This window comes from Felis catus, chromosome B4 (assembly GCF_018350175.1).
Source record: "Felis catus isolate Fca126 chromosome B4, F.catus_Fca126_mat1.0, whole genome shotgun sequence".
NCBI lineage: Eukaryota > Metazoa > Chordata > Mammalia > Carnivora > Felidae > Felis > Felis catus.
In genome coordinates this window covers 131,505,098-131,517,716 of record NC_058374.1, presented here as the reverse complement: position 1 = coordinate 131,517,716, position 12,619 = coordinate 131,505,098, and the positions used below count along the sequence as shown (strand labels likewise).

The 12,619-nt window shown below is 55.4% G+C and overlaps 1 protein-coding gene across 7 annotated transcripts in view; it reads right to left on the bottom strand.

The window, feature by feature from the left end:
* LOC101094113 (TRIO and F-actin binding protein) overlaps positions 1 to 12,619 on the bottom strand; it is a 53,201-nt gene that overhangs the window by 30,928 nt on the left and 9,654 nt on the right. For all 7 annotated transcript variants that reach the window (XM_045062337.1, XM_045062342.1, XM_045062336.1 and 4 more), the window contains 3 exons: positions 6,764 to 9,428; positions 1,728 to 1,842; positions 154 to 1,038 (listed from right to left, as the gene is read on the bottom strand). In XM_045062337.1, the coding sequence (XP_044918272.1) occupies positions 154 to 1,038; positions 1,728 to 1,842; positions 6,764 to 9,428 (3,665 nt within the window). The remainder of the gene's footprint in view (positions 1 to 153; positions 1,039 to 1,727; positions 1,843 to 6,763; positions 9,429 to 12,619) is intronic.

Here is a 12,619-nt window from a genome sequence, read left to right as displayed (position 1 = left end):
CTTAGCATCTGGTAAATGCTGGTCAGTATCACTGCGGGGGCGGTTGGAAAAGTTTTGGCCGGGAGGAGGGATTAGGGCTGAGCCTCGGAAGGTGTGCACTTGTCCGGGTGAGGCTGACTTTCAGGCTGCCCCTTGGACGTGACACTGACTTACCTCCCACTCTGGCAAGCTGGGACCCTCTGCAGGGCTCCTGCTCCCCGGCTGGCCCATCTCCTCCAGACTAGCCATAGTCGAGGTCTCCGGTCCACGTGTCACTTTGGTCTTTGGCCACTGGGTGGAGACGTAGTCAGGGCTGGGTGGCTGGGCAGAGCTCTGGGGCCACGGCCCAGCTTTCTGTCCGTTGACTAGGGTGGCCTCCACCCAGCCGTCAGGCTGGCCCTGTCGCTCTCGCTCCAGGGTACCGTTTGTGGCGGGGGAACCCACCTCTGGCCCCGAAGCCGTGGCCAGGGTACCCCCGTGTCCAGCTGGGTCCTGGCGGGGCAGCCGGGCCTGCAGGAGCTCCAGGAGGCCTTCCCAGTCTAGCCTGGGAAGACGGGAGGCGAGCGTCGACGCCTCCATGCAGGCCCAGGCCCCCTCTCGGAGTGCCCCGAGGAGGCCCACGAGGTCCCTCCAGTCAAGCTCGGGTCGCCTCTCAGGGCTATGCCGGTGTGGGCATGTTCCCTCAGCACCCCGGCCCGTGGTGGTGGGGGTCTCGGGGCCTACCCTGGAGCTCTCCGGGGGGCTCGTAGGCTGGTGAGGACACAGCTCTGGCAGGCTGCCCCAGCCTCTCTCCAGGTATCTGTGAGGGCCCTGGGCACCTGGAGACTCCTCCTGACTCTGCCGGCCCCCCGGAGGCTGTCTTGGGCCTGCCCGGCCACTTTCCAGAGATCTTTCTGGCCGCCGCTCCCTCTCAGGGGTCCGGGCTGATGTCCTCGGGGGCAGCGAGGACCCCTGGAGCCTCCGGTCCCCTTCAGGCCGCCTCTCGGGGCTCCTGGGATGAGGGGGCTCCGCTTGGCTCCGCCGGGCCGGTTCTGCCTGCTTCGCAAGGGGCTTGGCTACCTGAGGATAAGTGAGGGGGTGCGTGACGCTCCAGAACCCTGACGGGGTGGTCTCTCTCCAGTACAGGAAACTGGGGAGAGGCAGGCTGTGTCCTCACAGCAGGCTGGATGAAAGCGGGCCGCAAAGCACCTAGGGTCTTTCCTCCCTGGGGGTGTGAGCTCTTCCCTTTCACCCAGTCTCCTCACTTTCAGAAAGAGATCTTCAAAATGCTGCTTACTTGCCGGGCTCCCCCGTGCCCCCCTCCCCGAGATATTGATTCCACCCTGGGCCAGCAGGTGCCGGAACTCCCACCACCAACACCCCACGCCACTGGGTCAGGCCCTGCTCTCTAAGAGTTTCTTTAAAAATCCAAATCCCCAGCGAGGAAGAGATAGCCCTTAGAGCTGGACTCATGCCGTCTGAGGCTTTTCCTGAAAACTTTTCGAGATAGCAGGTGTCTAATGAAGGAAGGGGCCAGCACGGAAGGGTCCCCTTTAAGACAGTGATTTGGGGTCCTTCTCAATTTTGCTAAGAGCTGCTGGCTCTTTGGTCGGGGGAAGCTGGACACCCGCGATTGGGACTCTGATAGTTTCACAAAGGACCTCCCTTCTCGAACCGCCTGCCTGCCACCTGGGGGAGGGAAGAAGTGGTGGCCCACCTCTCGGGGGGGGGGGGGGTGCAGGGGCCCGGGGCAGACTGGCAGTGCTCACCTCCCTGCTGAGGGCAGGGCTGGACTGTCTTCGGAGAAGCTGGCTCTGACCTTGGCTGGGCCGCTGCGACCGCCCCTCGTCCCGGGCCTGGAAGGCCCCCGGCGCCTCGGACTTCCTATGAGCAAATGCAGCCGCCCCTCTGAGGGCCCTTGGGACTGTCCCAGCATCCCGGCTCCTCTACTCCCGCCCCCAACGGCGGCAGGAGATGTGGGAGATCCAGGGACCCTCCACGAGCTGGTTGAAGGGCCTTAAGTAAGGGATGATCCTCTCAGGTTCTCAGTTTCCCCTTCTGAAAAATGAGGAGGGTCGACATCGCTCTAATCTACCCACCTCATGGGGTGAAGTGAGAAAAAGGGGTAAACACAGGTAGGGGGCTTCGCCTTGGTCTTGACTGCCTCCCGCCTCACTCAGGACCTCCTGTTTCTGACTCCCACCCCGCCAGCAGTCCACCACTCACCCCTAGATAAAGGTTAGACGGGCCTTTGTGGGAATTAAGGTTTATCGAGCACCTACTGTGTACCAGGCACTGCGCGCACATGATCGGAACAGCAAACATTTATTGAGCACTTTCTATGTTCCAGGTGCCAAGCACTTGACCACCCCACTTCGTCTCACACAACCGGTGAGGTGGCGGCAGGAGATAGAGTGTAATGTGCCCCCACATCCCATCCTTTCTGCCCTTTTCCTATCTACATGGTGAGTTTTGGATTTCCCAGACCTGTCTTTTTGTCCCCCCTCCATAACCAAGAGGGTTCCGGCACCTAGCCTTGAACACTCCAGGCCATCTGAGCTGTCAGTAAAGGAGCTCTTAGCAAGGTCGGAAGGAAGAAACATCCTCTACAATTCCAGAGAAGACCAACACAAACTGTCCACGCAAGTGGCACTTCTAAGGCACCTGGACTTCAGGCACGGTTGCCCAGTCCGATGAACATAACCTCTAAGCTGTAAAAAGTCCCTGGTTTCAGTCCACCGTCTTGCTTAATAATTGGTAGCCGTGGCTGTTAATATTTAACGTGACCTGAGAGGTAGGAACCAAACAGAATCCGGGCACACCTCTCCCCTCCCGTAGGTAAGGTCATCAAAACCAAAGACCCAACTACTCCGGTGGAACTTTATTTCAACAGGTCTGACTTCATCTAAATTGACCAAGGGAGCTGGGTCTCTAACGGCTGACGTGAGGGAAGCCTGAAAGAGACCACTCGGTGCCAGGCCTCCCCCCGAGCCAGCCAAAAGGGAAGGAGGGGGGACCTCTGCGCAGCCAGGCCTGCCTTCGGCCTTGCCTCTGGCTTGGGAACTGCGCGGGAACTCCACGGACACTTTGGAGAGTAGAAAAAAATACACATATATGAATTTGGCATTTTTGGGGGTGGTCTTACAGCTTTTCCAATGTCATTAGAACCAGACCCATAAAGTCCGTTGAGATTTTAGCAGCTCTTAGAAGGAGACTGACTCGGGGCACCTGGGTGGCTCAGTCGGTTGAGCGGCCGACTTCGGCTCAGGTCATGATCTCGCGGTCCGTGAGTTCAAGCCCTGCGTCGGGCTCTGTGCTGACAGCTCAGAGCCTGGAGCCTGTTTCAGATTCTGTGTCTCCCTCTCTCTGACCCTCCCCTGTTCATGCTGTGTCTCTCCCTGTCTCAAAAATAAATAAAATGTTAAAAAAAAAATTAAAAAAAAAAAAAAGGAGACTGACTCACAGAAAACCAAATTTCTCTTCCCTGGTGCAAGTGTTTCAGAGTTTGAGGGTTGCCTGGTCAGCTTCCATTTTTAATCTATTTGAGGCGACGGGAGTCCCTTGCTCTGTGAGATCTGAGGTCACAGAGTGTTCCACAGAACCAGGCGCCGAAGGCTCCGTGAAGCGAAAGCCCCAAACGTGACTGGGTTGGGGGGCATAACGACGAAAAAAAACCTCAGGGCAAGGTGGACAGGTGGACCGGCCAATGTGCGCTTTCTCGAGTGGATGCGCTGAATAAACTCCAGCGTGCTCAACAATGAGCCCTTCTGAGAAGTTTCCCCCCATGTGGATTTGAGACATGGGAGGAAAGGACTCCAGAAGATTCCGAGAAGCCAACAGAGACCCAGCCTTTGCGATGCTGAAGCAACAGTGTCCCCTTGGGCCATCAGTGTTGATGTGGCTACCCCAAGGGAGAGGCAAAGGAAACACGTTTCCCTTGGAAGCTTGGATGGGCTCCATTCTATTTCCAGAGAGTAGTAAAGGACAAGAGCCATCAAGTCTAGCAAATTCCATGAAGACTCTTTTGAATTCAAGGGATTACAAAATGCTTACATGATGCTAAGATAAGGGATTCCAAAGGCATCTGAGGAGGGGGGGTGTGTGTGAAGATATCAAGATATCAAGCCCAAACTCCTCATGTTTTAATGTGATAGCTTTTTTTTTTTTTTTTTTTTAACCAGTGCCAGACGATGTGGAAGAATGTGATAGCCCTTTAAGAGAAATCGTCCGGGCTCAGGTAGACAATGCTTGGACAGAATAGATGCTCAATAAATACATGTCGAACATAGGGGAGAAAATAAAAGTATGGCTCTATAGCTAGCCACTCATAAATTTTGGTCTGTCCCTTACAGATACTGAAATAGGTTTTAAAGGCTCGTCTTCAGGGGACAAATGTTTTCCTATTTGGAAAAAGCGCCATACGAGAGGAAAAAATGAATTACGCAGTAGAGTTATAAAACGTTGATTACAAAGCAAACAGTCTGCTTCCCCAAAAGGTATACAATAAACATATGCAATTTTTTATATACCAATGATACTGCAATAAAGCCTTAAAAAGGTCAACAACCTCAAAGAGAGCAGAATAAAATGAATAGAAGTATCCGTGTAAAAGTAATTGAATGTCAACAAAAGTACAAACACCTTCCAGACTCCTATTCTAAACACTTGGTCTGTCTCAAAGTTATCCCTGGAAGAAGGAGGAGGAGGAGGAGGAGGAGGAGGAGAAGGAGGAGGAGGAGAAGGAGGAGGAGGAGGAGGAGAAAATTTAACTTTGGTTTAAAGACTTTAGTGTCCCTGCTGAGTTATCAGATAAAATCAAAGGTATGCAAAATGATATGGGACCAAAAACAGTCATCATAAGAAGACCAAAGACAAAGAGAGTTTTTAGGGCACTTAAACTACTCTGTATATCACAATGGTGGATACACGCCGTTATACATTTGTCCAAATCCATAGAATATACATCGAAAGTGAGCCCTAATGTAAACTCTGGACTTTGGGTGATAATGATGTATCAATGTAGCTTCATGGTTTCTAACAAATATTTCATGCCGGTGGGAGATGTGGATAGTCCGGGAGGCTGTGTATGGGGGGGGGGGGGGGAGCGGGGAGGGACAGGGGCTGAATGGGAAACCTCTGTACTTTCCACTCAATACCGTGAACTTAAAACCGCTCTAGGGGCGCCTGGGTGGCTCAGTCGGTGAAGTGTCCGACTCTTGGTTTCAGCTCAGGTCAGGATCTCAGGGTTTATGAGATCGAGCCCCACATCAGGCTCCATGCTGACAGTGCAGAGCCTGCTTGGGATTCTCTCTCTCCCTCAAAAATAAATAAACTTAAAAAAAAATTTGTTTTTAAACTGCTCTAAAAAATTTCTTCATGTGTTTTTCAAAAAGGCCAAAGAAAGAATTATGCTAATGCCGGGGACCACAAAGGTGGTCACCTGGGTACTAAATGGATAAAACTTACTGGAAAAGGAAATTTGAAGAGTAAGAGATAAGGTTTCTCAAGTAGAATCCAACCTAAGAGACAATATTGCCTAAAGGAAAACAAAGAGGAATTCTGGAATGCAAAATATTACCCGCTCCTAGGGTGATGGAAAGGTTCTAAAATTAGGTTGTGCGTGGCTGTGCAACTCAGGCTTAGTAAATACGCTGTAATTCATTGAATTATACGCTGTAAGTTTTGAGCCTTCCAGACCAACTTTTTGTTCTCTTGACCTTAACTAATGGCATTCCAGCCCCGATCCTTGAAAACTCGGAGGCTGGAACTGCTGGAGAAAGAAATCTCAGCCAGATCGGGAGGAAATGTTTCCTTTCCCCGCAGCTGTGGCAAAGCAGACGGTGTGGGGCCATAAACCGCCCGCGCAGCACTCGGGAGGAGGAGACTCATAAAATACCCGGACTTCAGGCATTGTCGCCACGTCCCAGGAAAGCGACCTTTAACTTCTAAAAAATTTGTAATGCTGTGCGTTCTCTTATTTAAAATAGGTGGCTTTGGCCATTCGTTTTAAACTGACATCTCTCTGTTTTCTGAAACGCATGGGGACCCATGAGTTTCCTTTGTGAAAGCAGAAAAGAACCACGGGTAGTTTCTTCTCCCTCATGTAAGAAGGAAAAAACAAAATGAACCTATGATTCTGGATCAAGCAAAGGGTTTGAGAGTTAAACCTTATTTAAATTAAGGGTACCCAGGTGGCTCAGTCAGGTAAGTGCCCAACTTTGGCAGGTCACGGGTTCGAGCCCCTCGTCAGGCTCTGTGCTGACAGCTCAGAGCCTGGAGCCTGCTTCTGATCCTGTGTCTCCCTCTCTCTCGGCCCCTCCCCTGCTCACGCTCTGTCTCTGTCTCTGTCTCTGTCTCTCTCTCAACAATAAAGAGAAACACACAAAAAAGCAAAAACCTTATTTAAATTAACATACTAACGTTCTCCCCATTTTACAGATGAGGAAACTGAGGCTCAGGTAGGTTAAATCACTTTACCAGATCCCATAGGTTGGGGAGTTAGATTTGACCCAGGATTTGACCCCCAGCCCGCCTGACCCTGGTCTTTGCTCTTAACCACTAGGCTACACATAGCATCACTTGGTTGTCAAAACACACACACACACACACACACACACACACACACACGCCTCTGAAAATGTGGAAACAGAGATGAAGTGACTTGCCCAAGGTCACACAGCCAGTAAGTGGCAGGGTGGGGGGTCTGAACCCTTTCCACCTGCCAACCTAAGCCTGTGAACCTTCCACCTGTCCTGCTGCCGAGCCTCCTCCCCACCCCGCCCAGCTGACCCCGCCCTGAGCTCACCTGCGCTCTTGCCCGAAGAGGCGCTCCACCTCTGCACGGCCAGGGCTGCGGGTACGGCCCCCGTTGCCGCACTGGGGGCCTGGCTCCCTCTGCGCCAGCCTCCTGGGCGGGGGCAGGTCGGCCAGCATGCTGTACTCCTCCCTCTCCAAGTTGTGCCTGGTCTCCCCAGGGGGCGCCGAGCCCCGGGAGCCCCCGGAGCTGCCCGGCGGAGGTGAGGATGCCAGGAGCGCTAGGTCACTGGGGGGGTGGCGGGGCGGGGAGGAGGCTCGAGGTGCATCCCGGTGTCCGATGCACACTTGGGGGGGCAGCACTGGGGAGCCATGCAGAGAGTCGGTGGAGGGGGCCAGGCTCTCCATACTAGTCCCTGGGGGATCCTGGAAGAAAAGGGAGGGCTCAGGGGCCTGGCGTGGTGGGGATGAGAAGGAGGGGGCATCCCGGTGCCCAATGCACACGGGGGTGGGGATGTGAGGAGGCTCGTGCAGAGAGTCTGTGGAGGGGACAAGGCTCTCGGTGCTGGCCCTGGGGAGATCCTGGAACAGGAGGGAGGGCTCTGGGGCCTGGCGAGGCGGGGAGGAGGCCCGGGGTGCATCACGGTACCCGATACATACAGGTGGGGGGAACTGAGGAGGATCGTGCTGGGGGGACTGAGTCTCAGCATCTGATGTGTCTGGGAGGAAGGGAAAGGGATCAAACTGGGCGTGGCGGGGGGGTGAGGAGGCCCGGGGGGCATCCCGGTGTCCGATGCACACAGCTGGAGGTATATAGGGGGGGTTGTGGTGGGGCGATTCACTCTCAGATGCGTGGGGGTCTGGGAAGAAAGGGAAGGGGTCATGTTGCAAATAGCGAGGAGGGGAAGAAGCTCGAGGAGCATCCCGATGCCCAATACACACAGAACATGGAGGCTGGGAGGGCTCAGAAGAGGTCTGGGGTGCCCCGCGGGTAGCAGGGTACAGAGGTGAAGAAGTCCGGGAGGCACTGTGGTGGCCCAGGTTATGGGAAGAGGAAGTGGCCCGGGGTGGTGGGCTATACTGAGTAGATCCAGAGGAGGACAAGGGTGGGTCACGCTGAGCTGGCCTACTGGGAGATGAGGTCTGAGGCCTGTCACCTTGGGTTGGCCGAAGGGCAATGGATGCCCAGGGGACCTCACTTTGCTTGGAGCGAGATGGGGAGGAGGTTCGGGGGCCTTCACTCTGGGTTGGGCGGAGGGGAAAGGAGGCCCAGGGGATATCTTTGTTAGTACGATGGGGAGAAGCATTCCGGGGATTGTTCCGTTGAGTGGAGCATCGAGGGGAGGAAGTTCCAGGGTTGTCCCGCCGAGAGGAAGATTGCGGGTAGTCTCGTTGAGTAGAAGAGGTTCTGGGGTTGTTCCATTGGGTACAAGAGGTTTTAAGGTTGTCCTTTTGGGTAGAAGAGGTCCTGGGATTGTCCCGTGGAGTGGTTCTGTTGGGAGAGGAGGCTCTGGGGTTGTCCCGTTGGGTGGTTCTGTTGGGAGAGGAGGCTCTGGGGTTGTCCCGTTGGGTGGTTCTGTTGGGAGAGGAGGCTCTGGGGTTGTCCCGTTGGGCACAGGATGTCCTGGGGTTGTCCCGTTGGGTGGTTCTGTTGGGAGAGGAGGCTCTGGGGTTGTCCCGTTGGGCACAGGATGTCCTGGGGTTGTCCCGTTGGGTGGTTCTGTTGGGAGAGGAGGCTCTGGGATTGTCCCGTTGGGCACATGATGTCCTGGGGTTGTCCCGTTGAGTGGTTCTGTTGGGAGAGGAGGCTCTGGGGTTGTCCCGTTGGGCACAGGATGTCCTGGGGTTGTCCCGTTGAGTGGTTCTGTTGGGAGAGGAGGCTCTGGGATTGTCCCGTTGGGCACAGGATGTCCTGGGGTTGTCCCGTTGGGTGGTTCTGTTGGGAGAGGAGGCTCTGGGATTGTCCCGTTGGGCACATGATGTCCTGGGGTTGTCCCGTTGAGTGGTTCTGTTGGGAGAGGAGGCTCTGGGGTTGTCCCGTTGGGCACAGGATGTCCTGGGGTTGTCCCGTTGAGTGGTTCTGTTGGGAGAGGAGGCTCTGGGATTGTCCCGTTGGGCACAGGATGTCCTGGGGTTGTCCCGTTGGGTGGTTCTGTTGGGAGAGGAGGCTCTGGGGTTGTCCCGTTGGGCACATGATGTCCTGGGGTTGTCCCGTTGGGTGGTTCTGTTGGGAGAGGAGGCTCTGGGATTGTCCCGTTGGGCACAGGATGTCCTGGGGTTGTCCCTTGGAGTGGTTCTGTTGGGAGAGGACACTCTGGCGTTGTCCAGTTGGGCACAGGATGTCCTGGGGTTGTCCCGTTGAGTGGTTCTGTTGGGAGAGGAGGCTCTGGGGTTATCCCGTTGGACAAGTCTTGAAGGAGAGGATGCGCTGGGAGTGTTTTGCTGTGTGAAAGAGGTCCTGGGGTTGTCCCGTTGGGTGATTTGTTGGGGAGAGGAGGCTCGGGGGTTAGCGAGCTGCGTGGAAGCAGTCTGGATAACGTCCCTTTGGGTAGAACGATGGAGAGAGGAAGCCTGGGGGGTGGCACTTCGAGGTCCGCTCTGTGGCGTTGCACAGGAAGCCTGGGTCAGCGCTGAGCGGTGCTGCTCCAAGAAGTATCCACTTTCTCCCCGGAGCTTGGCCCAGTGCTGACCAGCACTTAGGCTCCCGCTGCAAGTGTCTGGAGAGAGGAGATGATTTTTTTGTTTTTAACACTGACTTATTTTTGAGAGAGAGAGACAGAGCGTGAGCAGGGGAGGAGCAGGGAGAGAGGGAGACCCAGAATCAGAAGCGGGCTCCAGGCTCCAAGCAGTCCGCGCAGAGCCCGACGCGGGGCTGGAACTCACGAACCGCGAGATCACGACCCAAGCGGAAGTCGGATGCTTAACAGACTGAGCCACCCAGGCGCCCCGAGAGGAGATGATGAAGGCAGAGCCCACAGCCCCTTCTTAGAGGCTCCACTGTCCATACGAGGTGACTGCGCCCCTGTAAATAAGGCAGATTGGAGGGGGCTTAGTGGCCTCTCTCAAGCTGAGGCTGGGATTTGAACTTGAAAACCCAGCCTGACTCAGTCCATGGGAGGTAGGCTCCAGGGCTGGAAAGGCACATGGCCTGCGGGTCCCGGAACAAATTCATAGAGAGCAGTTTTGGCAACAGCCCATGTAACCCCCGAGAGGCGGGGGGGGGGGGGGGGTCCAGCAGCAGCCACCTAGCAACTTCCCTTTCCCTGTTCTACTCCTGCGGTTGGGTTCTGAGAAATTCCCCCATCTCTTCTAATGAGCCTCTTTCACTGTGATAGTTCTAGAAAGCTCCCGTTCCCTACACCCAGAGAGGCCCTTGCCCTAGAAGCTCCTGTCAGAGCTGCCATGAGGATGGGCTGGCCTTTTGTGAACCTGAAGCATTAGCCTCACCAGGGAGTTTGCTAGAAACGCAGAATCTCAGCCCCCTCACCCCCCTGCCCCGCCCCGCCCTGGGCACCCTGCCCCGAATCTACGTTTAATAAGATGCCCAGGTGATTTGCATGCACATTACTGCATAAGCAGCCCTGGTCTAAGAGATTTTTGTTAACTGTCCTAAGCAGGCACCTCTTCACAACTCCCGTCCTCATGAAGGGGCCGCCATGACCTCGGGGTCACCCACCAGCCCCCTTATCCTTTGGTCATCCGGCGTGGGGTGGCCGCCGGCTCTGTGCGTGTCCCCGGGCCGCTGCTTCATCAGGAGAGAAGCAAAGGGCACTGTGGCCTCATCTCGAAGGAACCACAACTGCTTTCGTTAAAGGCCGTGCTTGAGATTCCCTCTCCTCCTGCTTGGGAAAGCTCTGTCTCTTTCCACACGTTCTGAGCTGCTGTCACCGAAGTCTGAATTTCCGGCGCCTAGCCGGGAGCCAGAACCACACAGAGAGCAGCGCTTAAATTTTTCGTTGTTGCCTGACGAACTGATGCCCCAACGTGTGTGCTGTGGGCCCCCAGGTTCGCCGTCCCATTCAGGGAGATCCTTTCCAAAAGGAAACCTGGCTAGATCACTCACCCCTGCGTCCAAGGAGGGACCGAAAAGCCATCAGACTGGAGGAGACTGGGGAGACATGGAGACTAAATGCAGTGTGGGTCCTGGATGGGACGGTAGGACCTCAGACGGACGGGAGTCGAAAAACAGGTGAATACAAATAAAGTCTATAGTTTTGACACTAGTAGCGTCCCAATGTTGATTTCTTAATTTTGGTAACTATACTATGGCTCTGGAAGAATGTCCACATCAGGGGAACCAGGCAAGGGGTAGAACAGAAACTCTCTGTACGCTTTGCAACTCTTCTATAAATTTAAAATGATCTCAGGGGCGCCTGGGTGGCTCAGTCGGTTGAGCGTCCGACTTCGGCTCAGGTCATGATCTCACGGTCCGTGAGTTCGAGCCCCGCGTCGGGCTCTGTGCTGACAGCTCGGAGCCTGGAGCCTGTTTCGGATTCTGTGTCTCCCTCTCTCTCTGTCCCTCCCCTGCTTGTGCGAACTTTCTCTCAAAAATAAATAAATAAACATTAAAAAAAAAATTATCTGAGAATAAAAGACTGGAAAAACATCAGGGGCTCCCAACTGCATTTGAATTAAATTCCAGAGACTTCCCCTGGCTGGGCAAAGGCTCTGGCCGCCCCCACTGGCCTCCCAGTTCCATCTGGGGAGGGGCCTCACCTTCTAGTTTTCCATTGTGTCTCCCGGGCTTCGGAAAAGTGCTAAGCACAGCAGAGGAGCTCAATGATACTGTGCAGCCACCCTCCAGCTCTGAGCGCCGCATCCCACGCCGTGCCTGGGTGCTGGCTGAGATGGCGATTGTCACTCCTCTCAGTGCTCCCAGCTGGGTCATCGCCCCCAACCTTGGCTTCTTCCCCTGCCCGCCCATCTCAAGAATCCCTTTCAGCCTGGCCCACCCAGGATCTGACTTCACTCCTGCAGCCCCACTCGTGGGCACACACAAGCCAAGCTCTACAGATGTCCTAGGGCACTGTGTCCCGTCTCTCAGCCAGCTGGGCGTTGGCTAATTCCTCCTGGGCCTCTGGGGGGGGGGGGGGCCCTGCCTGCAGTTTGGGAGCCTGCCACGGGGAGGACAGTGGTGACTGACTTCGACCGAGCAGGTCACACAGTGAGTTTCGCCCACTCCACTGCCTCCGTGTTAGAAGCAAGAGAACAGGTATTTCGTACAAAATCCCACTTGCCTACCAGGCCACTCGCATTCCAGGGAGGCAGTTGGCTCCCTGTGTTCCCTGTGAGATTACTTCTTCCCATGCACCCTCTCCCCAGTGCTGATAGGGCCAGGCAGTGGGGGTGGGGTGATGACAAGACCTGATTCATGTTTTTAAAAGAGGCTCCAGCTGCTGTGGGCAATGGGCGGAAGAGCGCTGGGCAGCAAAGCGGGGACTCTGAGGGGGCTCTGGCCACAATCCCAGCGAGGGGCAGCGGTGGCTGGGCCAGCGAGTATTGCGCAGAAGACAAGAAGGGGACAGATTTGAGAGGTGTGTTTTCCAGGTGGCGCTAACCAGAGCTGCTGAGGATTGAATATAAAGGGTAAAGAAAAGAGAGAAATCGGGGGAACACACGATTTGGGGCCTGAGCTTCCAGCATGCTGGGGACATGGAACAGACTGCAGGAGAACCATGTTTGGAGGGAGGTGCAAGTTGTGGGTGGCCCCCCGCCCCCACGGGCTTCCTCTCCCCCCATCTCCCATGCTCCACATGCTCCCATCACCCACACTGGGTTCACAAGTCAGCGAGATGCTAACCAGTGCCATGGGCATCTGGGGGCTTGGCCTGCCCGGTAGCCTTTTCCCTTTCTCTGCGCACAACGTCGCCCTGATTTCCTTTGGGCAGTCTCTTCCCCCGCTCTGAGG